Source organism: Apus apus, chromosome 9 (assembly GCF_020740795.1).
Source record: "Apus apus isolate bApuApu2 chromosome 9, bApuApu2.pri.cur, whole genome shotgun sequence".
In the NCBI taxonomy this organism is placed as follows: Eukaryota; Metazoa; Chordata; class Aves; order Apodiformes; family Apodidae; genus Apus; species Apus apus.
In genome coordinates, this window is record NC_067290.1 from 14,116,598 (window position 1) to 14,140,153 (window position 23,556).

General features: G+C 57.1%; 1 protein-coding gene across 6 annotated transcripts in view; it reads right to left on the reverse strand.

The window, feature by feature from the left end:
* The window catches only part of CACNA2D2 (calcium voltage-gated channel auxiliary subunit alpha2delta 2), a 201,495-nt gene that overhangs the window by 8,289 nt on the left and 169,650 nt on the right, over nucleotides 1-23,556 (reverse strand). For 4 of the 6 annotated variants that reach the window (XM_051627526.1, XM_051627528.1, XM_051627529.1 and 1 more), the window contains exons 6-24: nucleotides 16,767-16,905; nucleotides 13,619-13,750; nucleotides 13,321-13,378; nucleotides 11,359-11,409; nucleotides 11,086-11,185; nucleotides 10,159-10,317; nucleotides 9,581-9,688; nucleotides 9,198-9,276; nucleotides 8,958-9,007; nucleotides 8,275-8,364; nucleotides 8,051-8,119; nucleotides 7,556-7,630; nucleotides 7,037-7,111; nucleotides 6,793-6,864; nucleotides 6,396-6,467; nucleotides 6,157-6,218; nucleotides 4,235-4,311; nucleotides 3,028-3,048; nucleotides 714-774 (exon numbers count right to left, since the gene is read on the reverse strand). In XM_051627526.1, coding sequence (XP_051483486.1) covers nucleotides 714-774; nucleotides 3,028-3,048; nucleotides 4,235-4,311; nucleotides 6,157-6,218; nucleotides 6,396-6,467; nucleotides 6,793-6,864; nucleotides 7,037-7,111; nucleotides 7,556-7,630; nucleotides 8,051-8,119; nucleotides 8,275-8,364; nucleotides 8,958-9,007; nucleotides 9,198-9,276; nucleotides 9,581-9,688; nucleotides 10,159-10,317; nucleotides 11,086-11,185; nucleotides 11,359-11,409; nucleotides 13,321-13,378; nucleotides 13,619-13,750; nucleotides 16,767-16,905 — 1,550 coding nt within the window. The remainder of the gene's footprint in view (nucleotides 1-713; nucleotides 775-3,027; nucleotides 3,049-4,234; nucleotides 4,312-6,156; nucleotides 6,219-6,395; nucleotides 6,468-6,792; nucleotides 6,865-7,036; nucleotides 7,112-7,555; nucleotides 7,631-8,050; nucleotides 8,120-8,274; nucleotides 8,365-8,957; nucleotides 9,008-9,197; nucleotides 9,277-9,580; nucleotides 9,689-10,158; nucleotides 10,318-11,085; nucleotides 11,186-11,358; nucleotides 11,410-13,320; nucleotides 13,379-13,618; nucleotides 13,751-16,766; nucleotides 16,906-23,556) is intronic. The other 2 variants (XM_051627527.1, XM_051627530.1) reach the window with 1 other exon arrangement.

Here is a 23,556-nt window from a genome sequence, read left to right on the forward strand (position 1 = left end):
TAATTTCTTCTTGTCACCTCAGCCTGGCACACCCCAGAGCTGTAATGATAAAGCACCTACTAACAGGGTGTTTAGTTGCTATGACAATAGATAAATACATGTGTGATTAGCTGGTACTGCTAATTAGGGCTGGTCAGAGGTTGCACTGCAGGGGTGAGAAGGGCAGGTGCCAATAGAGCTGTGGAACCCCAGAAACACCCTGCCAAGGGACAGCCCTTTGTCCCTGCTAGGTGGCAAGACTGGTTGGCATGTCCCAGGGGAGGGGACATGTCTGTCAGGGGGTCGGTCACTAAGCTGTCCTCATGTCCCTGTTAGCAGCCTGCAGCCTCCCCTGGGCATCCCGAATTTGACCCCAAACGCACCCTTCCTCCTCCCCAACCCCTCCCGCGACCAGCGCGACTGTATGATGCCCCCGCCGGCCCCCGGCTCGGGGGGGATTTTCAGAAACTATACCTATATATGCACGCGCAGAGGTCGGGCCGCACCGGGTGCATATATACCGTGCTGGATGCAACCGGGTGGCGGGAGCGGGGCCGGGTTCCCGGCAGCAGCCCCCCCCCCTCCCCTTGGCCGAGCGGGCAGACGACACACACAGCGACAAGGGACGGGGACTGGGGGAGAGGGGGACAAGGCACGATGAGGCAGGGATGGGGGGGTCGGGCAGTGGGGCCGGGGCGGATGCACACCTCGGCAAGCGCACACGCAAAGGCTACCTGGGAGCAATGAACACATGTCCCTCCGACTCAAAGCTGTTGGGCAGCAGGTATTCAAAATCTGCAACAGAAAGGGAAGGTTATCCGGCGGGGAGGGGGGGACGGGGACGCCGGGGGGCCAGGAGGGAGAGAGACGGACAGAGAGAGAGGGGAGGGAACAACAACAAGAAGAAAAAATAAAGGCATTTGCTGCTCTTTGTAACAAGAGAGGAAGGAAAAGGCCGTTCTGCTGTCGCTGGCACCGCACGGGAAGGAAAGTTACAGCCAAATTGGGAGAGGTTTGCCCATCTCGGCTCGAATTTGCTCGGTGGCGGGAGGCGGGTGCGTACGCGCGGCCGCTGGTGCGTACGGGGGACACAGAGACACACACACACACACATATATATATGCGCGCACATGTATATATATGCATGTTTGGGAGGGAGTGGGAGGCGTCTCTCTCTCGGGGGGAGGCGGCGGGCGAGGGAACCGCATGCTGTGCTCCTGGCCAGAGGAGGATCACCGGAACACTTAGTTGTCGGGAGGGAAAAAAAAGGAAACCAACAACAACCAAAAAAAAAGGAGTTTTCAGGCATCGACATGGCCAAACGGGGAACCTTGCCGAGGACAGTCCAACCAGAGGCCCCCCCGCCAGCAAAGTGCCGTGCAATGCGCTGCCGGACTCTGCCGCCGTCCCCTCCCTCCCCGGGGCGGTGGGACCCAGCGGGGACGGGGCTCCTGGCTTGCTCGCCAGCCCGGCGCCAGGCTCTGCTTTAAGGGGGGGGGTCGCAGCCCAGCAGGGTTTGGGGTGCCCCTCAGGGACCCTTACTGGCAGAGGGGCGGCGGATGCGGAGTTCAGCTCATGAGGTGTGAGCTGGATTACGGGGTGCGTGGTGGTGGTGGTGGGGGGTGCTACGGGACATCCCGGGGCTGCCAGCTCCCATGGTGGGCACCGGCACCCCTCGCCTTGGCCCCGGAGCATTGCACGGCACAGCCAGAGGTTGGACTGTTGCTCTCTCAGGGCTGTAGGCAGGGGCTGGGAGCAAGCCGATGAGAGGAAGAGGAGGAAGAGGAGAGGAGTACAAAACACTCGTACTTGGTCCATCAGCATTGCCATCGCAGGGACGCCGGGAGGAGGCAACTCAAAGCTGATAGAACAGGGCTGAGGGTGACAATTCCACCTCCCTGCTGTCCTGCCCGCTGGCCCTGTCCCCCCGTGTGTCCCCTTGTGCTGCCGTGCCCCCTACAGCCTTCCCCCTGCCCATGCCGGGGAACAGATGCTGCTGTGTGGGAGGGAGCATGGCAGCTCCCCAGGGCAGTGCATACTGTGAGGCTGTGTGGGGGTTGTGGGTCCAGGCCCACAGGGCCTCTCCTGCATGGCCACTGACCGGGCATCATGGGGACATGGGCCAAATCTTGCCCCGAGTTGCACCAGCTACATCCCACACCACTGCAGATGGGCACCAGCTCTGGCATCTCCCCACCTGCTGCGGTGGGACTTTGGGCTCACACTTGTCCCCCGGGGGGCACGGATGGCACTGGGACACTGTGGCTGCCAAGGTCTTAATGCCATGCTGGGCCCCAGGGCAGCGGGGACAGCCACCCAGCAGCTGTGGTGGCAGGCAGCACCCCGGGGCTCGGCCATCCCCTGTCCCCAGGCTGCCTGTCCCCCATGCAGAGGGGTGGCATCACCCCGGGGTGGTCCCATCCCCCTCTCTGCTGAGAGTTCCTGCTTGGGGGTCTTCCCCAGTGATGCCTGTCCCAGAGGGAGATGGCAGCAGAGGACTGGGTCCCCCATCTGCCCTCCGTCCCTGCCACCTTTGGGTGCCCACCCCGTGCCCCCCGCTCCCTGCACAGCCCTATCCCTTTCAGGTTGAGTTGTCTTGGGGAGGGAGGAAGCAGAGGAGCCAGGACAGGAGGAGAAGAGCTGGAGGAGGGCGAGCAGGGAGAGAGGAGGAAGAAGAGGGTGGTAGTGGGAGAGGAGGAAGAGCAGGGTATCAAACTAGCTACGAAAAACCTCGTGGAACAAAACCAGCAGTTTCATACGAGATCGGCTCTTGAACGGTATTGAACCGGGTTTGGGAGTGATGCGCAGGGAGGGAGTGGGGGATTGTCGTGACAAAGCTCTCATGGACAGAACAAGACATGTTGCTTTCAAATAAAGGGAGAACTGGAGGAGAGGAGGAGGAGGAAGGAAGGGCGAGTCGGTGGCGGTTTGCAGGTTCGGCGTGGCAAACGGGCAGGGAGATGGGCAAGCAGGGGGACTGGGGGGGACTGGACACGGGGCAGGGGACGGGGTGGTGAAGGTGAGTGGTCTGAGACTGAAAATACTTGCCCTTCATTTTGATGTTTGGTACTGTGTGAATCCACCATAGAGAGAAAGCAAGAAAAACAACAAACAAAAAAACAACAAACAAAAAAAAAGGGGGTTGGGTGGAAAGGGGGAAGGGGGGCACAAACAATATTTTATTCAATTGTTGTTTGAATAAAAATATTGTGTATCATAATCATACCAAAAGGAAACCTCTTGCAAAAAACGACATGAAGAAAGAAAAAGAAAGAAAAAACCCAGTAACGAAAGGAAAAGGCCACGGTGAAATAAGAATTAAATAAAAATGCAAAGATATAACTAGAGAAATATATATATATATATATTCAATACTCCAAAGGAAAATGAGAGTCAGTAGCAAACAGTGCAACAGTCTTGATATCAAAATGTCCTCTCTGAGTTAGGGGGCATGCACAGGACAGGGGGCAGAGCTGGGGAGGATGGGGGGTCCCCCCTCCCGGGGACAGGGACTGCCTGGCCTCATCCCCACAGGATGTGGGGCTCCTGCTGATGGAGTGAGGGGGCAGCAGGGGCTGGATCTAGAGTGGGGCTGGGGTCCAGCCATGGCGGTGGCTGAAGGGTAGAAATAGGGGCAACTGGATGGGAGAGGGAAAGGGTCCAGTTCTCCCACAGGGGAGAGGGTCCCCAGGAGCACTGTGGGCCTGAGGTGGGAAAAAGGCTGGGGGGGGGGGTTGGGGCTTGGGGGAGAGAGAAAGAGAGAGAAAGGGGGGCCAGGCTACACACACGTACACAGATTAATTCCAAACAAAAATTGAAACCAACCGAAACCGAACTAATAAAAAGAACCATAAATGGCTTAAACTGAAACCAAAGAACCGTAACAAACCAAAGGAAAGTAAAGAGATCCATGCAAACTTTCCCAGGCTCACAAATTAACTGGCTGCTACAGCTTTATCCCTTGTCCCCTGCCTACAGCCTGGGGCTTGGGTTTTGGGGTGCAAAGCATAAGGACCAAACCCTGGCACCCCGGGGCACCCCAGGCAGGCAGCTCCTTTTCCCTCTGTGCTTCTCACGCCTCTCTTATTTTTCATTTTCCTGGGGTGTTGTTTTGTTGTTTCTATTTTGGCTTCTCATAGTGATCCCTAGCTCTTTTCACAAGTTTTTGCTTCGTGTTTCTCCCCCCGACAGTCTCGGGCTGGCGTGGGGGCAGCGGGAGGGCGAGCAGGCGGGGGGAAAGCCCGGGGCTACTTACACTTCACTTGCAGGATCTGGTCGCTGAGGTTGGCCTGGATGTAGTAGGTGCTGTAGGGAGGCAGAACCAGCCCCAGGCTGCGGAGGAGGAGAGCAGACAGGCAGTGTAAGGTGTTACACCCACCCAGAGCCCTTGGCTGGCCCCCAGACCCTGCCTGGCACCCCCCCCCCAGCAGCACCCAGCCCCAGCTGATGGCAGGCAGCAGCTCCACAGGCGTCCTGCACAGACTACTGTGTCCTTCTCTCTAGGGACTGCAGCCAGGGCTGTTCAGGGGGACAATGGGAGTCATTCCCAGATCACCCAGAGTCATCCTGGTGGCAGCCAGGACTATCCTTGAAGCACCCAGGGCCATCCTGGTGGTACCCAGAGTCATCCGCAAAGCACCTAGGGCCATCCTTGGAGCAACCAGAACCATCCTTGGGGGACCTAGAGTCATCTTAGGGCATCCAAGACCACCTTTAGAGCATCCAGGGCCACCCTGGTGGTACCCAGGCTCATCCCCAGAGCACTCAGGGCCATCCTCAGAGCACCTATGATCATCCTGGGGCATGCAGGGCCAGCCTTGGAGCACCCAGGGCCATTCTGGTGGCATCCAGGTTCATCCCAAAAGCATCAAGACCATCCCCAGTGCACCTAGGATCATCCTGGTGGCACTCAGGGCCATCCTGGGGGCACACCTGAGGACAGGAGGTGTCACGCCTGTCCAGCCAGGGCTGAGACGGGAAGGACACACCTGCCTAGGAATCAAGGGAGAAGCACATGGAAGGGAGGAAGATACAGCACGTGAAAGAAGGAACAAAACCTTCCCAGTGAGGAGAGACCAAAGACAATAATTACACAGGCACCAGATACTGGTGAGCCAGGAAGGAAAGGGATCCACCAGCTGGGGGTTTGGCACAACCAGCGCAGGATGGGGGTGGGAAAGGAGGTAGCAGGAGATGGTGCCAGGGCTGCCAAACCTGTGCAACATGCTGCTGGAGGGAACTGGGGTCCTGGGTGCCAGCTGCAGCAATTGATGGCCTTTGGTGACAGTGTTTGTGCCATGTGCTGGCAGGGATAAGGGAGCAGCAGGAAGTGGAGACTGCCTTTGACTCTCATGGGATGTCACGTGCACCTGAGGCACAAGGACCTGGACCTGCCCCTCCAGCCAGTCCCATCTACACCTGGCAGCTCAAACTGTGCTTGCTGGGGTGCCCAGCAGAGGCAGTAACACCCCAAGCCACAGGTGGCAACAGGAAGGTGGTGACTTTTTTCTGTTCAGTGCTGGTGGTACCCTTCATGGTGTCTCAGGGAACGCTGGGGAAGATCCATGCTGTGGGGCAGAGCCATGAGAGCACCTTCTGTCCTACAGATCAGCCCGCAGCTCCAGCCACAGCTGTGCCACACTGTGTCATTGTCCCCTCCTTAACAGTGCTGCTTGGCTCAAGAGAAGTGCCACTGTGAGGAACAGGACTAGAGTTGTGTGTGGGACATCTGGAAGCTCTAAAAGATAGCTGTGACCCCTGCTGGCCCCTCTTGAGCTGGGTGGTGAGGAGGAGGACATGGCAAGGGGACCATGAAGCTCCTCATGGGACGAAGGCAGCACGAGTTGGACACCACAGACATGATGAAACTGTAGTTTTTACACACCTGCTGGTCCAAATTGGGCAATAAATGCAGTCCCCTCCACCCTCAGCATGTGGGTGGGCACATGTCACTGTCACCCACCCCAGAGCAGGCAGAGACTGGCAGGCAGCACTTTTGGGAGTGCCCTTTAGAGCATCACTGGCTGTAGCAATGATCTGACCGGCGTGTTTGCAACCCCACAGCCCCCTGGGATGTGTTCCTGGTGGCCTCGGGGACCTCCTGAGCTGCAGGCATGAGACCACAGCCCTGTGCTGGTGGGGGTCTGGGTGAAGGGGGGTGCTGGCAGCACCACTCACCTGTAGTTTGTGCTTTTGATGGGCGCCCATGTGTAGGTCCTGAACACCTCGTCGATGTATTGCTGCGGGTCAGGGGGAGCCGGTCAGGCCTCTGTGGTGCTGTGACCCTGCCAGCCTGGTGGCAGGGGACCCCAGCTCCAAGCCTGGTGCTGGGTGTGACTCCTCACTTCTCGCCACCAGGGATGGGTGCTCCGCATGGCAGTGGTTTGTGCCATGACCCCCTTCCCCTGCAGTCTTACCTCATCCAGGGACTTGATGAGGGTCTTGATGAACCTCTGCCCATCATTCCCATCAATCATGCTTCTCCGGATCTGGGGGACATGGAGAAGGTGACTGAGGGCCACAGAGCCCAGCCAGGTGCTCACAGGCACCCACCCCAGCTCTCTGGGGTGCAGAGGCAAGCAGCCCAGGGGGCTCAGGGACAGGCTGGGGAGTGCAAGGCAGGCAGAGCTGGGCTGGCACCCAGGGGACAGTGACCCAGCTCCTGTCCCTGCCGTGGCCCCACAGGAGCTGTGCTGGGACCCTTAGGATGAGGTGCTCCCCAGGGCAGGCTGGAGAGGCTGAGTGCCCTTTGCAACTGAAGATAGGGGTGGGGGTTCAGTCTGTACCCTAAGAACTGCCCAGAGGTCTGCCCACCTCCTCCTTGTTCTCATCCTCCAGCTCAGCATCCAGGAAGTCCAGCGTCACCGGCTCACGGAAATTGATGATCTGCAGGCAGAAAGGGAGAGCTGGGGAAGGGCTCAGGGCTCCTGCAGCCACTGCTGAGTCCAGACAAACTCATCACAATTCCCACAGCCAACTCCCAACAACCCTGGGAAGCTGCATGTCCCACAGAGCCTGGCTAATCCTGGCTGCTGCCACCCCATGGGCCCCTCCTCACCTGGGGCTGCAGGTTGGGATGCAGCAGGACGTAGCCGTTCAGGTCGATGGCAAAGACGTAACCATTTGCCCCCAGCTGTGGAGAACAAGAAGAGGGATGAGGCCAGCCAGTTGGTCTGCAGCGTGCTGTGCCCTGCTGGTATGATCACCCTCACCTCTGCAGGCAGAGCTTGCCCCTTACCACTCCCTAGGCTCAGCCTTTTCCATCCATCTCTTTCTGTTCTCGGACCAAGAGTATCTCTCACCTCAGCTCTAGATTTTCCTTGCTGACCCTTTCCCCAGGGAAATAAGGTTTATTCCCCACTGACCCTGCAAGGGTTTTGTCTCTGCTCTGGATCCCAGAGCATCCCCCAGCTCTGATCCCTTCCTGCCCTCATCCCTTCCTGCAATCATGGCTTCTGCACCCTGCTGCTGCCAGTGCTGCTGGAGGTGCTAGGGGTGCTGGCGGGGGTAGTCTGGGGCTCCCTTGGGGAACTCAGGCAGCACAGGGCAGGGAGGGAGGGGAAGGGCCCCCACGCACGTTGTATCGCGGCGTCAGCCTCTTGATGTCGTTGAGAGCCACGTCAATCCCCATCACACCCAGGATGAGCTGGTTCTGGAAGGAAGCACAGGGGGGGAAGGTTGGAGTAGGGCTGTCACCTGCCACTGCCAGCACGGGCACAGGGAAACAGGAGGATGGATTTCTTCTCCCCTCTGGGGACACGTGGGTCAGACCCGGACATAACAGGGGCACAAGGTGGGGTGTGCCAGCCCCAGCAGCCCTCCGTGGGACCTGCAGCTGCCAGCTGTCCCCACTAAACCCAGAGAGTTAGCCAAGCTCATTTTGGGTCCAGGGGACAGCAGTCACCCTTGGTTTCTTCCCATAAAGTGGGTGCAGAACAGAAAGCATGCCAGGGGTGCCAGTGTAGCCCCCTGCAGCCATGCACCCAGCTGTGGTGCACCCTCCCCAGCCCACCATGACCCCACACCCAGGGGTCCCAGTGCAGCCAGGGTGGTGGCAGTAACAGCCTCCTACCTTCCTGTCACTGCTGTCCTCTGTCAGGTTGAACACCGGTAGCGTGCCCGTCACCACCAGGCCCAGCCCCTGCACAAGCACAGAAGGGTGTCCCAGAGCCCCTCGCTAGGACTGGGGGTGGGCATCAAAGGGGGATTACCCCCCTGGCAAGGGAGATGGGAGCATGTGCTCTGTGGGACCCTGGGGTCAGTGTCCCCACCCCCATCAGGGCTGGGGATCCTTACCAGGGCATCCTGGTAGACATTGGTCCACTGAACCTGCTTGGCTCGGTTCCCTGCCAGGACCATGGGTCTGCCCAGCACATCCAGGTACTCCTGCAGGGGTGCAGGGAAAGTGTGACGCAGGAGCTGGATGTCTCTCTCCTCCAACTCTGTGACATTGCTGTCCCCACGCATGTACCACAGTGCCAGCTGTGCCCTGAGGGGCTGCCCAGCTCAAGGATCCCCACCACCTGCCCCACACCCCACCCTGTGTGCATCCAGCAAAGAAAAGGGGCATAAAAGGGGCAGGGGGACAGGGTTTGAGGAGGACACACTTGGCTCTGCTGAGGCTGGCCCTGCCTGCGCTCACTCCCTGCCCACGCTTGGCTCTGCTCTGTGCTGATTAACGCCTGATGTTTCATAATTAGTCACTCAAAAGGCAGCAGGTCCATGGGGAGCTGCAGAAGATGAATTACTTATCTCAATAGCAGGAGGGCCTGGCTGAGGGCTCGCCAGGCTCCCCAGCTCCCTGCCACACTTGCTGCCAGCCTTTGGGCTCCCTGCAGCAGGGCTGGGGCTGCATGAGTGTGTCTCCAGGCAGGACACCCCAGGAGGGCAGCTCTGCCTGCAGCTGCCAGGCGGGTGGCTCTGGGTGGCTCTGCCTGCCTGCCCCCTGCCTGCCCCCTGCCTGACCCTGCCCGCCGTACCTGCGTGTTGATGCGGATGGCGCCGATGGAGGGGATTTCGAAGTAGTAACCTTGGAAAAGCCAGAGAAAGGCAGTTGCAGAGCTGGCTGCCTGTCCAGCTGGCTGCTTCTCTGGCAGTCTGGCATTCCTGGTGTCCAGCCCCCCAGGGCTGCAGCCAGCACCGTGCCTGCAGCAGCATGTGCCAGAGCGGCGGTGCCAGCCCCTGGGCACGGAGTGAGCCCAGCAGCCTGCCCTGCTCACCTTTGTTGGCACAGGCCATCCACTGCAGCGGGGTCACGTCGTAGTTGTGCTGCCCAACAGAGAAGGTGAAGACCCGGACCTGTGGCAGAGCAGTGAGGACTGTCCAGCTGACACCCCAGTCTTCCACATCTGGGTGCTCCCAGCTGACAGCAACCTCCCGGGGTTGGGGTGCTGGGGGGGCCATCAGCCTCATCCCCCCTGGCAGCCCATGGCACTGGCACATCACCTGCCCCATTAGCAGGGCAGTATCTTGGCACAGGTTGCCAGTGAGGGAAGATGGTGACATTGGTCACGGCAAAGGAGGTGGAAGGTGGTGATGGAGCTGCAGCAGTTGTCTCCCTACCCAGCAAGTGGCCCCAGCACATGTCCCCATAGCCCCTCACCGTCTTATTGGGCCAGTTGTACTTCTCAAAGACATCCTGCACCCGGTCTTCACCACCATCCGTGAACATCATGATCATCTTGTTGCAGTTGGCACGTGTGATGTTGGACTGCAGGGAAAAGAGATGGCACCTGAGGCAGGACCTGGAGTGGGGGCTGGATGTGGCCAGGAGGGCTGGCCCTGACTCATCTCCTTTTGCAGCCTGTTTCTGGGGTGAACGGGCAGGAGGGACACCATCTGCTTGGAAATGATGATGTGGCTATTGCTGCTCGACACCTACTAGCACCATCCATCTTTATTTTGCCTCTGGCACGGTGTCTGGCCAGATCCAGCTGCCTCCACCCAGCCCTGCTCACTTTTAATCACCCAGAAGGGCCACAACTCCACCAAAACCTTGGGTACAGCATGCTGATGGTGGGATGTTCCACCTGGCATTGCAAAGGAGAACAAGAAGCCCCTACACAACAAAGCCCCAGATGTGGGGTTGCAGCTGGGTGCTGGAGCTTCTCCCATCACACCCAGCACCCATGGGTGCACTCTGCACCTCCCCCCCCAGCCCACAGCCTGGCCCCAGCTCACATTCTGCAGCTGGTCAAAGGCGTACTCAAAGCCAGCCTTGTAGTCTGTTGTGCCCTTGGCCACCATCCCCTGCACGTCCTCCTTGAACACCTTCTTGTTCCGGATGTTGGCCTGCACCAGGTGCTTGAAGCATGACACTGGCTTCGCCTTCTCGTTGAACTGGGAAGTGAAAGGGAGGGGAGCGGGTTGCAGAAAGGAGCTGGAGACCCAAAGGTAGCCCCTGCCAGGCATAAACCACCCACCACATTTAGCTCCTATGGGTGGGACACAGCTGGAGCACCCTGTGTTCCATGTCCTGGTGATGCTGAGACCAGGGCTTGGCCAAACCCAGCCCCAAGCACCCGGCGTGAGCGCTGCCAGCAGGTGCTGCACTCTTGCTTCTGCAGGACCCCTGGGGCTCACACAAGCAGACGTGCTGTGCTGTGCCAGCAGCAGGTGCTGCCTCTCACTTATGGCTTCATTTGCTGGCAATAGGGGCCATTTATTAGGGGAGCAGTGATCCAGCTAACGGAGCTGGGCCAGACACGTTAATTAGCGCTGGCGCGCTGGCCAGACAGGCAGGGCTGGGCTGGGCGCCCAGTGACACACAGATGTGGTGGCACAGCCACGGTGCTCTGCCAGGTCATGGGCTCGTGACATCGCCACGGGGGGTGTGATGTCACTGGCTGGTGACAGACTGGATGTGGCTGGTTGGGATCGCCCCAGGAGCATCTCTGCCAAACGCCCCGTGATGGGGCAGCTTTCATTCTCCAAGCTCTGAGCAGCCGTTTCCTTGCTTACGTGCAGGTGGGTGGTTAAGGGAAAACAAACAAAAAAAAGGCATTTCTCTCTCTGCAGAGCCCCTCGCCAGGTGGGTCTGGGCTCCATGGTGGGTAGCTGGGAGCTGCCTATGGGGCACAGCCCCAATGCCTGCCCCATGGCACTCACTGAGGCCACGTTGACGTAGTCATCATCTGAGAGGGTGTCCAGCATCTCATAGACTGAGGTCTTCATCAGCTTGAGGGTGAGGCCACTCACACTGCCGCTCCTGGTGGGAGAGAGGGGTGCTGGGGGCTTGGCAGTAAGGGAACAGGGGGCTCCCCTCCAGCTCTGTCCCACACAGCTTCCCTGGGGCCACTGGTGGGATGGTGGCACCCCAGGAATCTGTGCCACCATCCTAGGCTGGCTCAGCCCAGCCACGGCCCCCACCCATGTACTCACACATCCACGATGATGACCATGTCCTTTGGGGAGGAGGCGCCTTGGATGTACCTGCAGGGCACAGAGCGGGGTCAGTGAGGCCAACTCATTTTGGGAGGGACCTCAACTCTGCTGGGTGCAGCCCAGGCACAAAGCTCTGCCAGGGCACAGGCAGCCAGAGAGCTGTGCTGAGAGCACCTGCACACCCAGAGCTGCAGCGACCTGGGGCTGGCAGGCGGGAGGAGGTGAGGACGTGGCAGGGCACAGCAGCCTGGCAGCGACCCGCCGCTCTGTACCATGCCCGCCTGATGAGCTCTAAATGCTAAACTCTTCCATCATCCCAGGCCCTTTTCTGCACGCTGATTATGCTGACACACACATCCATATTAAGATGCTATTTACCCCCCTGGTAACTTCAAAGGCCAGGCTGATTATGTTATTTTTAGCTTTGAGGAGAAAAAATACTACTACTTAAATCCCTCACCTAAAAAACAATTAGGGAACCCTCTTCACCCCTTGAAGCACCCAGTCCTGCTCACAGTCCTGCCGTACCATCCTGTGTGGGACACAGCTGGCACCACGCTGAGCTCCTGTCCTGGCAATGGCAAAGCTCAGCCTCCTGGTCCTATTGTGTGGGGCCTGATCCTGCCATGGCTGAAGTCCAAGAGAACCTCATCATTGACTTGATCAGGATCAGGCCTGATGCTAATTAATTAGTGTGTTTTTAGTATCAATTACTCACCATTACTGGGGAGGACTGGGGAAGGGGCAGGCTCTGATTGCTAATCCCAGGTCCTGATGTTCCCTAATTACAAGTAATTACCCTGGCAGGAAGTGGGATGCAGGATGCTGGCGTGTGGGGGTCCTCCTGGCACGGGTGCCACATTCCCCCAACACCCCCTGCTCCGTGCTGGGGTGCAGGATGGGCAGGTACTGCCCACGGGCTTCCTGCTGGCCTGAGGCATGGTGCCTGACCTGCTCCCAGAGCCCAGCAAAGATGCTGCCCACAATGGGTTGTGGCAGCACATCTGTCTCCAGTTGCCCAGCTCAGACAAACATCCCTGGCTCTGCAGGAGGAGGTGGTGGTGAACAGCACCATCCACCACAGAGGAGAGGGCAGGGGAGTGGCAGGACCCCCCAGAGGGGGGTCCATGGGAGTGTGCTGCTCCCTGCACAAAGGCTGCAGTTGCTCCTCCATGGTTAGGTGGGCGAGTGCATGGCCAGCCTGGCTAGTGGGCAGGTAACCAGGCTAGCCAGGCTTGGTAGCCTCCCTACACACCAGTAACCCCCTGAAATGGCCTGCCTGTCCCCCCTCTGCCAATAACCCACATGGTCACCCCTGTGGAGATCGTTAATAATTAATATGGAGGAATCAAAGACAATTAACCATAGCAGCAGGGCTGCTCACTTTCTGACAAGGAGAGGGGGCAGGTCCTGGCTTGGGCAGGGGGTGTTCCCCTGGGATATAGGGCTCTCTGGGCACATGCTGGAGACCTGCTCCTGCTTCCCTCTCCATGCCTGCACTTTCAGGCAGGAACCATGGGCAGGATGGGGCTGCAGCTCCCCACGGGCAGCGTGGGAATGAGTGCTTCCAACCTGGCACCTCTACCTGGGCTAAGGGATGCAATTCAATCCCGCCTCACCCGGCGTGTGGCTGCATGGCTGCTCGCAGCTATCACTGAACTGTTTGGATGGGAATGGCAGCTGGTCCAAGCACCAGCAGCCGGGGGGCTGTGGGGAAAAGCAGGGCAAGGGGTGGCTCTCCACAGTACATCTGTAGTCAAGGATTTCTCTCTCCGTCCCACTCTGCCTGGGAAGAGGGGAGCGGGAGCTGAGAGCTGCAGCTCAGAAGTCACTGCCTATGTTCCTGTGGCTGTTTGCCAATGCCAACTGTGTGTGAAATGGAAAGGGGAGGGAGTTGGGCTGCTCCCAGCTGGGAAGAGCTGGCCAAGGGACCCCCTGCCCCACCCAGCACCCCCTTACCAGGGCCGCCTGCGCACATCGTAGAGGTCGATCTTATTGGGGGCTCTCCACGGGGTGGCTGTGGGGGGAAGGCAGGTGGTGAGCAAGGTGGGGCTGGCCCAGGGTGGGACAGGGGGTGCAGGGGACAGGGTAGAGGGATGCCCAGGTCTGAGGAAGTGGCAGGCTCACGCTGTTGGGCTTTGGCACAGTACTTGTGCCAGGCAGCCCTGCGGGCTGCTGCCAGGAGATGCTTGGCCACATCTCACCCAGGCTGCCCCACACCAGCCCCCCCAGCTGAGCACCACCTCCTGCCATGCACCTGGGTAGTAGCGGGTGACACCGGTGGCGCTGCCGAACACCTGCCAGAGCAGGGAGGGATCCTCCTTCCGGTTCTCAATGAAGACGTCCTCCAGTGCCTGCGTCCAGTTCAGCTCGTTGAGGATAACAGTGGCTGTGGGAGACAGAGCCAGGGGGGTGGGTGGGGGCAGTTAGGGGTGGGCTGGGGGCAGTGGGGACGGCAGTGTCCCCATTATGTTGGCAAGGAAGGAGAGGTGGTGTGTCCTCTTTGCTCTTCCCATGGAGGAGCCCACAGGGCCTTTTCCCTTGGCCCCCTCACTGCCACAGGGCTCCTGATGTCCCTTGTCCCCAGACAGCCAAGCCACCCTCCAGGGCTTCCCTGTGTACTCACCATCCCTGTCCCCCAGCTCTGGGGCAGGGACAGCCACTGCTGGGTACAGGCAGCTTGCCATCTTACTCCCTGCCCAGCAAAATACCGTGCTCCCTGGAGACATCCACCAGCTGGGAAACCAAGAGGTTGTGTCTCCTGCACCCTGCTCTGCATCCCTGCTGGCCCTCGCACCTGACACAAAAGCAGTTAAGATGCTGGCAAGCAGCAGTTTTAAATTATTCAGCTATTAAAGCAAAAGATAAGTTGCCAGCAGCCCCAGCCTGTGATTAATCAAGGGGGACTTCCACAGCACAGGGGGACCAGCATGGCCAGGCTGGCCAGCCATTGGGGGTCTGCCTTGGGGACAGTGTGACCCCCCTGTGCTCAGGGGCCCCAAGGTACTGGCAGGACATGGGCATGTTTCACCCACGGTGAATCCCTGATCCCTCCATCCCAACACCACTGCTGAAGACTTCTCTTTCCCTCAGGCAGCTGTGCCTTCAGACCATGATCTGCTCCAGCTGGATCTCCCCAGCCCTTTCTCAGGGCCGTGCCCAGACAGAGCACTGTTACCTGGGCTCTTGGGATTACCTCTTGTTTAGCTCTGTCACAGGACATGTTTTTTCCCAGAAGAAGAGGACACGAGCAGGCTGCTGGGAGTAGCCTGGGCAATGCCACCAGCCCTGGCTGGGCACCATGTGAGCCACCAACATGTCCTCCAACTGCCCCAGCAGTGCCTGCACCCCCCAGCTCCTTGCAGCCCATCAGCCACACCAGGCTTGGCTGAGTGCAGCCCCCATACCCTTCCTGCACACAAACACAGCCCCTGTGCTCTCCTGGTGTGCAGAGCCATGAGCTTGTGCTCATCAGATGGGAGGCTGTGCCTGTGGCTGGGATGGCTTGATGGAGGCCAGAGCTGCCAGCCCCCCTTGCTGACATCCACTGTCCTCGTCCTCATCTTGTCCCTGTCTTGTCCCTGTCCCCATCAGGGTGAGCCCAGCCCCGCCCCGCCAGCAAGCGATTGCAGATTTAATTAAAAATGGCACAGTAAATAAAACACATATAGGATGTAATTTGGGTGTGTAGCGAGGGGTGACGGTGGAGGGCGTCTCCGCGGCGGTTTAATTAGCGTGCCAGGCAGCGATAGTGCCTCTCCACTGGGTCCCACCAGGGATACGCTCCCTTCTGTGCCTGGTGTCCCCAACAGGAAAGGGCACATGGTGCCCGCATCCCAAACCTGCTCTCTGGAATGCAGTCACTGAGCACCCTACCCTGCACCCTGGCTTTTCAGAGCACCCCAGCATATCTGGGCATGGCCTGACCTCTGTGCCCACACACCACCGTGTCCGTGGCTATGGCCCCTTTCCTCCTGGGATGCCCCCCACCCTGTCCCCTCTCCAGCACCCCTCTTCAAGCAGTCATGAGTCCCCAGAGCACGTTCATCTCTGATTTGCTCTCGTCCCACAGCCGAGCAGGGTGATTTATGTGGCCGTGGCAGGGCATCAGCCGCGGTGTTGCCTGGAGAGCAGGGCTGAGGAGTAATGAATATTTCATCCCGCACAGCCCATCCCGCACGCCCACCCCCACTCGCATGATGTGCTTCCTTAGCTGCCTGGCCTGTGCTAGCTGAGTAATAAAACTAATTACAAATTTCTAATCCACTGCCGCTGCCGTGGTGGCATCGCCGCACCGACGCGGCTCTGAGCGCGGCCCTGCCGGTAACGAGCCCGTGACAGGGAAGGCACCGCATGGGGCAGGAACGAGAGCTCAGCCACCATCACTGCTGTGGCTACCAGAGCCCTCCAGAAGTGCCACCAAAACAAGGGGTGTGGGATGGGAGCAGGATGCAGCCCATGGGTGCTGGAGGATGATGTCTGGCTGGGAGTGGTCCCCAGCTCGGTGCAGAGCAGCCACTAGAGGGAAATGGAGACCAACTGTCATCATGTGCCACCACAGCAGGGGAGGTAGGAGAGAGCTCTGGAAACTCAGGGACTGACTCTGTAATCTCCGTTGGGGACTGAAAGCTGGTGTGGCATGTCCTATCCCATCTGTCCGTCCATCCATCCATCCATCCATCCATCCATCCATCCATCCATCCATCCATCCATCCATCACCACCTGCCTGCTCCTAGGCTGGTCCACCAACCCAGGCCCCCTTTCTGGCATAGCCTGTGCCCTCCAGCAGCTCCAGGGGCATGGCCATGGGCTGATACTGCCCAGACCCATTGGCGTGGCACTGTCCTGCCATGGCCTTCGCTGCCTTTCTGCAGGAGTTCATCTGCTCTTTCTCCATTTTCACAATCAGTGAGGCACCATTCCTGCTTTGCCCTCTCCCACTGCTCAGCCCCATTTTGCTCTCTCCTACAAGCTGGGAACTGCTGCTGCTGTAATTGCTTCTGCACAGAGCTGCTCTGATCATCTCCGGTGCCTGCTTTGAACCTACTCAAGCTGTGCTGAGCTCTTCTACGGGGAGGATCACAGCCAAGCTTTACCCTCTGCCATAATTACCACGTCTCCTTTGCTCTCCAACCCTTCCTAACAACTCCTAACCCCTGTATTTATTCTTTGTCCCATGCTGAGCTTTTGAGGGTCCCCAGGGAGGGACATGTGGTCACCTCTGTCCTGACATGGAGACTCTGCCTCATCTCAGTGCCCACCTGGCTGGAAGCCAACCTGTTTTGGGGGCAGGCACCTTGGGGGGATAGTCCCAGGGGCTGTGGCACCCTGAGCAGGAGAGGTGGAGGCTGAGCCTGGCCTGGCAGCACAGAGTGGAGTGGAGCGGGTGGGGAGAGGCACTCACAGCCTTTGTAGATGTCTGTTGGGATCTGCACAGCAGCATAGGAATAGTTGACCTTGGTCTTGAAGTTGTCATCATCGGTGAACTCCAGCTTCAAGGAGTTTGACTTCTCCTTCTCGATCTCTTCTCCATCAGGATCATCCTGGGGAAGAAGCAGGGTCACTCAGGGGTGCCAGCCCCAGGGACACACCGGGAATGCTGCTGCCCAAAGCCCATCACCAAACATCCCCCTGTGGAGCTGGCAGTGCTGGCTCTCCTGCTGGGTTTGGCTGGTGGGCAACGGCTCCCGTGTGCACCAGGGCAAAACTCGGCATCTCCCGCTCTGGTAGCACGGCAGGTATTAAATCAGACAAAAAACCCAAACAAACAAACAAAAAAAGCCTTGAAAATCAATTAGCAGCAAAAGGCAGCTATCAAAGAACAAATTAAAATGGAGTGCAGCTTAGTGCTCTGTCAATAAGCAATGCAAACAATATTTAATTATGGTGGAGAGACGGCAAATTCCCCACTGCTGGTTCTGGAGTGTGCTCCCTCGCCTTCCCAGCCCTCCTCTCCCTTCCCAGGCCCTGCTGCCAGTATGGCACTGGGATAGAACCCCTCTGGCAGGGATGGGCTGAGGTGGTGCAGGATAGCTGGGTGGCTGTGGGCAGAAGGACAGGGTTGGAGCAGGGGGACTGGGTTGGAGCCAAGGTGCAGGGCTATGCAGGGAAGCAGGAGAAAGTGAGCGGCTTTGCTGGAAATCACCTTCACCATCCCTCCAGGAGCAAAGAAACCCAGGAGAAGGTGCTGGCTGCAGGCTGCCATACCCCTGTCATGAGCCCAGCAGCTGGGGAAGGCTGTTTGCAGATGGCTGTGAGATGCTCAGGGTGGGGAGGAGGAAGAGGAGGAGGAGGATGCTGCAGCATCTGCAGGAGGGCAGGAGCAGATCTGGTCACTGAGCTGCCCAGCGAGGCAGCAAATTTCCCTCAGGAAGTAACTGGGTGCATCTCCCTTTGTGCCTCCTCCCGAGAGAAGTGCCTATCTCTGAGGCTGTGTAAGGCCATTTGATTGCAGTGGCAGGGATCAGCCCTGGAGAAACAAGAGTGGACGTGACTGGAAGTGTGAGCAGCTCCAGGCAGGGTTCGTGCTGGGGGATGGTGGTCTGGAGGGATGTCCTACGCCCTCCCATGGTGAAGCATCTTGGCACCAGCAGGGCTGAGGGGCAGGGAATGGCCCCATCCTGCTGTCCTCATGGCCCCATGTAAGCAGCTCTCCCCTGGCCAGGTTCTCAACAAAACTCAGGGGGCAAAAGATCTGAATTTCTCATGGGAAAAGCCATCTACTTAAAGGAAAACAATGTGCTTGGTAAATAAACTATGAAGTTAATTTCAAGCCCATCCTGGCCTCCCTCCTGTTTCCCCTCCACAGATGATGTGAAGAGATGCCACCTCCCCTGTGCCACCTCTGGCCAGCCACCATGTCGGTGACATTCCCCTGACATTGCGAGGGGTGGCCAAACCATTCGCCACAGCTCGGGAGCGTAACAGGATTGATATGGGAGGTTTGGGCTTTAATTCCAGCTGATGGATTGTGAGTGTAAACCTCAAGCTGATCCTGGTGTGGGGGCTCCAGCCATCCAGAACAAAGCCGAACTCAGCCAAGCGGGAGGCGAGCAGGGACCGTCCCCACCTCCCCTGAGCCACATTGCCAAGATCAAAATCCAGATTATGCTCTCAATTTCACATAAATCCAGAGAAAAGGAAGAAAACCAACTGCAGCCCCACTGCAAAGCTGTGCTGCTGCAGCAGAGCCAGCACCCTGGCTGCATGTTGGGACATGGGCTCCCTGGAGAGTGGATCCAGCCCCAAACCTGCCATGAGTGTGGGGCTGCACACACACTAGTTTGTCCCTGCCAGCACCAGATTGGTGATTTAGAGGCAGCTGCTGAAAACAAGCTTCAGAGGGGATAAAGCCATGGCCTGAGGGCACCTGCAGCCCCCAAAACTCTGCTTTTTTTCCCTAGCTCAGCAAAGTTCTGGTGACACCTCCCTGTCCCTCCCCATTTTAAATCATCAGGACACCCTGCACAGGTCCAGCCCATCCACTGTCCCTTGCTATCAGTGGGAAAATCCAACCCTCCTTATGGTTATCCTCCACTGGAGCCAGGACTACTGTAAATAATTATAGCTCCTCTGTTTATCCTTATTCCGTTATATCCCGCACTTCCAAGGGGCTAATTTGTATGCTGCCAGGTTTGGTGCTGTCTGGCTGCTCTCACTCATGTAGCTGTAAGGAGGCAGATGTATATATCTCAGAGACAAACACACAGCTATCTCTAAGTGGGACACCCCATGAATCACTGACACCTACACAGCATCCAGACCCTTGGCAAGAGCTGATGTTATCCAAGCTACGCTTACCCTCTATCCATAAACCTCCTGACTTCAACCAAGTTACTCCTATTTAAGCCAGGTTGAATTTGGCCCCTGAAATGGGGTCATTTCCACCTGGATGAAGGCAGGCAAAGCTGTCACCAGCCCAGGCAGGGATGGGAGCATCTCGGTGCTAGGCTGGAGCTACAAGGAGCCACCTCAGGAAGGCCAGAGGAAGAAATTCTGCATTAAATTTATATTAGAGCAAAGGAGAATATGATTCAGCTTCTGGATTTACACCAGTGTAACCACAAGTATCTTGGCAGGCCCCCAGCATTTCTCATCATTACATTTCAAAAGAACTTTGAAACATCTATTTTATGTGTGATCTGTTACAATATGTACAATGTCACATAAACAGACACCGCAGTTTGAATCACAGAACCACAGAATCTTAGGGGTTGGAAGGGACCTCAAAAGATCATCTAGTCCAACCCCCCTGCTAGAGCAGGGTCACCCAGAGCACATCACACAGGAGCTTGTCCAGGCGGGTTTTGAATGTCTCCAGCAAAGGAGACTCCACAACCTCTCTGGGCAGCCTGTTCCAGTGCTCTGTCACTCTCACAGTAAAGAAGTTTTTTCTGATATTTACATGGAACCTCCTATGTTCCAGTTTGCACCTATTGCCCCTTGTCCTGTCATTGGACATCACTGAAAAAAGCCTGGCTCCATCCTCCTCACACTGGCCCTTAACATATTTGTAAACTTTGATGAGGTCACCCCTCAAGTCTCCTCCAAGCTTAAGAGACCCAGCTCCCTCAGCCTTTCCTCATAAGGGAGATGTTCCACTCCCTTCATCATTGTTGTGGTTCTGTGCTGGACTCTTTTTGAGCCACTCTTTGCCCCAAGCTCCCAGCATCACAGGCAGGGTCTCCAGTCCCATCTCCATCAAGGAGAGCTTCTGCCAAAACTGCTAGGCCCCACATTTTTTTGCCACATTTGTGCAGAAGTCCTGCAGCCTTACAGCCCACAGCACAGGGACCAGGGCACTCCTGATGGACAGGGGGCAACATCCAGAGATGCCCCAATGCCCAGTGAGCACCACTGACACTACTCAGAAGCTTTACTGGAGGCTGCCAGGCAGTACCTGCCCTCCTCCACATCTAGACTGGTGCTGGCTGAGGAGAGCCACCCTGCCCACAGGCACAAGGACTATCAGGGGTCCCACTGGTGACAGAGTTTGGAGCTGAGGATTGAGCCAGGGATGTGACCTAGAACTGCAGCCTTGGCCAGGCAGCTCCTGTGGATGCTGACACCTCCCTTCACTGCTCATCTCCATGGGAACGAGCCATCCCAGCTAATGATGATGGCTTAAATGGAAGCATCGATAACAAACACAGGGCTGATCGGTCTGGCAGCCAGATGGTGGATGGGGTTTGGCAGCTCTGGACAAGCTGAGTACCCACAGGTTTCTCCTCTGGCACCAGCAGAGCTCCTGCAAGCTGCAACATCCCAACAGCATCCCTGCATCCCATCTCCTGCACCTCACATACCCAATCAAGAATATATCCCACCGAGATGCCCACACATCCTTCTAAATTTCCCAGGGAAATGTTAAGTCTGAAAAAAAGCAGTGAAATGTCCATCATCAAGTTGTTGTTATTACTAATAATAATGAGTATCAATGCCAGCTCCCAGCACATGGCTGAGAAACTCCAGGCCAGTGCAAAAGGGCCTTTCTCCTTCTTAAATTCCTCAGCTTTTCCTGAAATACAGCAATTTAATGCCAAGGAGGGAGACAGTGTGTTTTCCAGCCATGTTCCTGCTTTTATAGCAGCCCAGGTTATAAATAACAATCAGCCTCTCCCGCCAGCCTGCTCCCCTGTCCCCCCTCGCTTTTTTTAATCTTTGCCAAAGGTACTGTTTAGAGATCTTTCTAGATCATTTATTTTTAAATTACCAGCCAGAGGAGAGAAGAAGAAAAAAGAAAAATGAAAAAAGGCAAAAGAAAGAAACTTCTGGGGCTGATAGCTTATCGGGAGAAAATCCAAATGTCATGTTGGTTGAGAAAGTTGCAAGATTAAATTTTCCAACACCCTTCATCTGCTGCTGACATTTTGGGGATTTTTTATTTTCCCTTTCTCCCTCTCCTGGCTGCATCTCCCAGCAAGGTGAGCAGTGAGAAGGCAGCCCCTGCCTATGGCCAGGCCCGGTGTGGTGCCCACCCTTGCCTCCCCTGCCCCAGAAGATGCTGAGGCTGGTGGACCTCCAGCCTCCCACCACCAGCCCTTGGGCTCTCACTCTTCTGCAGGGACCTGCAGCAGGTGTCCTGCACAGAGGGTGGGGAGAAGGAGCAGGCTTGCGCTGACATCCCCAGGGGTGAATGCCAGGTCCTGTACTGCCACAGAGCACATGTCTCCAACCGTGGGAGGAGCAGCAACAGCAAAACCTCTCATTGCCACTCGACAGCCTGGGAACCAACAGCTCCCGGCTGATGCGAAGCAGAAAACGAACCTGGCCCTCCAGTCAGAACCTGGGCAAGCTCCATCAGCTCGCACCAGCCAATGGCACATCCCAGGGGATTTTTGCCTCACTTGTGGTTTAAGCATCTTCCCCTGCCATAAATACAGTACTAAAGATGGAAAATCTCTTTATTTCTGCAATGTTCTACCCTAATCCCCAACCAAGAGCATCCACTGATTTGCACATTTCTCCATGGACAAATCCCACAGCCCTTGATAAGTGAAAACTTTGCCTCTGCAAACATTTTGAGAGCCTTCGGGACCCCCAGGAAATTTTTCTGACATTCCCATTTGTTAAAAACCACTTGGAAATCTAAAATCTGTTTTGGAAGATAGTGAAGCTGAAGTGCAAGCAAAATGAATAGGAAGCTCATTCCTTTCTAGGTGTAGTTAAGAGCCAGCACAAGGCCTGTGAATAAGCCCCAGTTCCACTGAATAGGCATTGTCCATCAGAACTAACTCCATTGCAGCTAGATCCTGCTCCATTTAAATATAAAAATTGAAGCTAAATAAAGAAAAGAGGGAAAGAGAGCTATTTAGTTCCATTCAGACCTTTGAGTATCATCTCCCTCCTTTTTTATTTCAGCATCACCTTCTTTTCTCTCCATTATCTTTGCTGGAATTAAAATTGCAGGGATTTAAGCAGCAACAGCATTGATAGGGAAGGATTCTCCCTGCTGGCCCCACAGACCGTGCCAAGAGGACACCCCCATTTTGCTTGATACTTGCTCAGAGGAGGGCTGCAGCCAGTGTGGCCCACGAAGTCGGGCTGTTCCTCCTGATGACATGCCACCTCCCATAGGGAAGGGCCAGGGACCAGAGAGCTGAGCCACACGGTCCCCAGGGACACCATGCCACACCATGGTGCCTGGTGTGCTGGAAGGGCTTGGTAGGCACAGCTCTGAGGTGGAGATGCTTCCTGTTTCCTAATCCTGCCTTCTATAAGTGGGGATGCTCTCCTCCCTTGCAGAAGTGGCTAATCCCAAAGCTCACAGCCAGGAATTGCCAGCTCAGATTGTCACTGCTGACACCAGCTGGGTGTGGGCAGCCAGGACCAGCCAGGGTAACACCAGGTCTGGGGATGTCCAGCTCCCTGTCCCCTGCCCTGCAGCCATGATAGTAAAAGCCCTGCCCAACCTGATGGATGCATCAGTCCTTCTCCTTGGTTCCCAGGCAGGGGTCTGCTCTGCTCCCCGGGCTGTCTCCTCCTGCATCAACCTCCAGTCAGTTTTTTCTCTGCTTCTATCCAAAATCTGCTTTAATGCATTTTAAGACCATTAGCTCCATCCTCTCTGGAGCAGCCATGGAGAGCAGGATCCTGCCCATCCTCCTTTGGCAGCTTCTCCAGGCTGGGAAGAGACAGCAGATATCCCTGCTCCCAGTGAACGGGGCCCTGAGCTGGGAGACCTGCTTGAGAGAGCAAGTGCCCTCATCTGCCTGACCTCTCCCTTCCACCTCCCAGACTCTCCCTGGCTCCTGCTTTCCCTGCCAAGGAGCCCTGCCTGCTGTCACTGTCTGGGGATGGTGGCACTGGCGGTTTGTCCATGCTTTGAAGGCATCCATTCTCTGCTCCCGCCTGCCCCCAGCTCCAGCTCATCATCTCCAAAGCAGCTGGTGGAACCCCATCAAGCCCAGATCCTCCCCTCCCTTCTGCATGGGACCTTCTGAAGGCTGACAGGGTCATCCAAGCATTATTTTCAGATGAGGCCACACAGTCTGCAAGTGGTTCACTGCCAACACCACAGGCTGCTGCTCCTCCCCTCCTGCTCCAGCACCCATCCCTCGATGGCACATCTGCTGCTGGTTCTGCCTTGGACAAGAACTGGTCCTGGGACACTGGTGCTGGCTGGGTCTGCCCCTAAGCCCCCACTCAGCTCTGCCTGGGGCTCCTGGCCAGCTCCAAGGACACCATGACCCCCC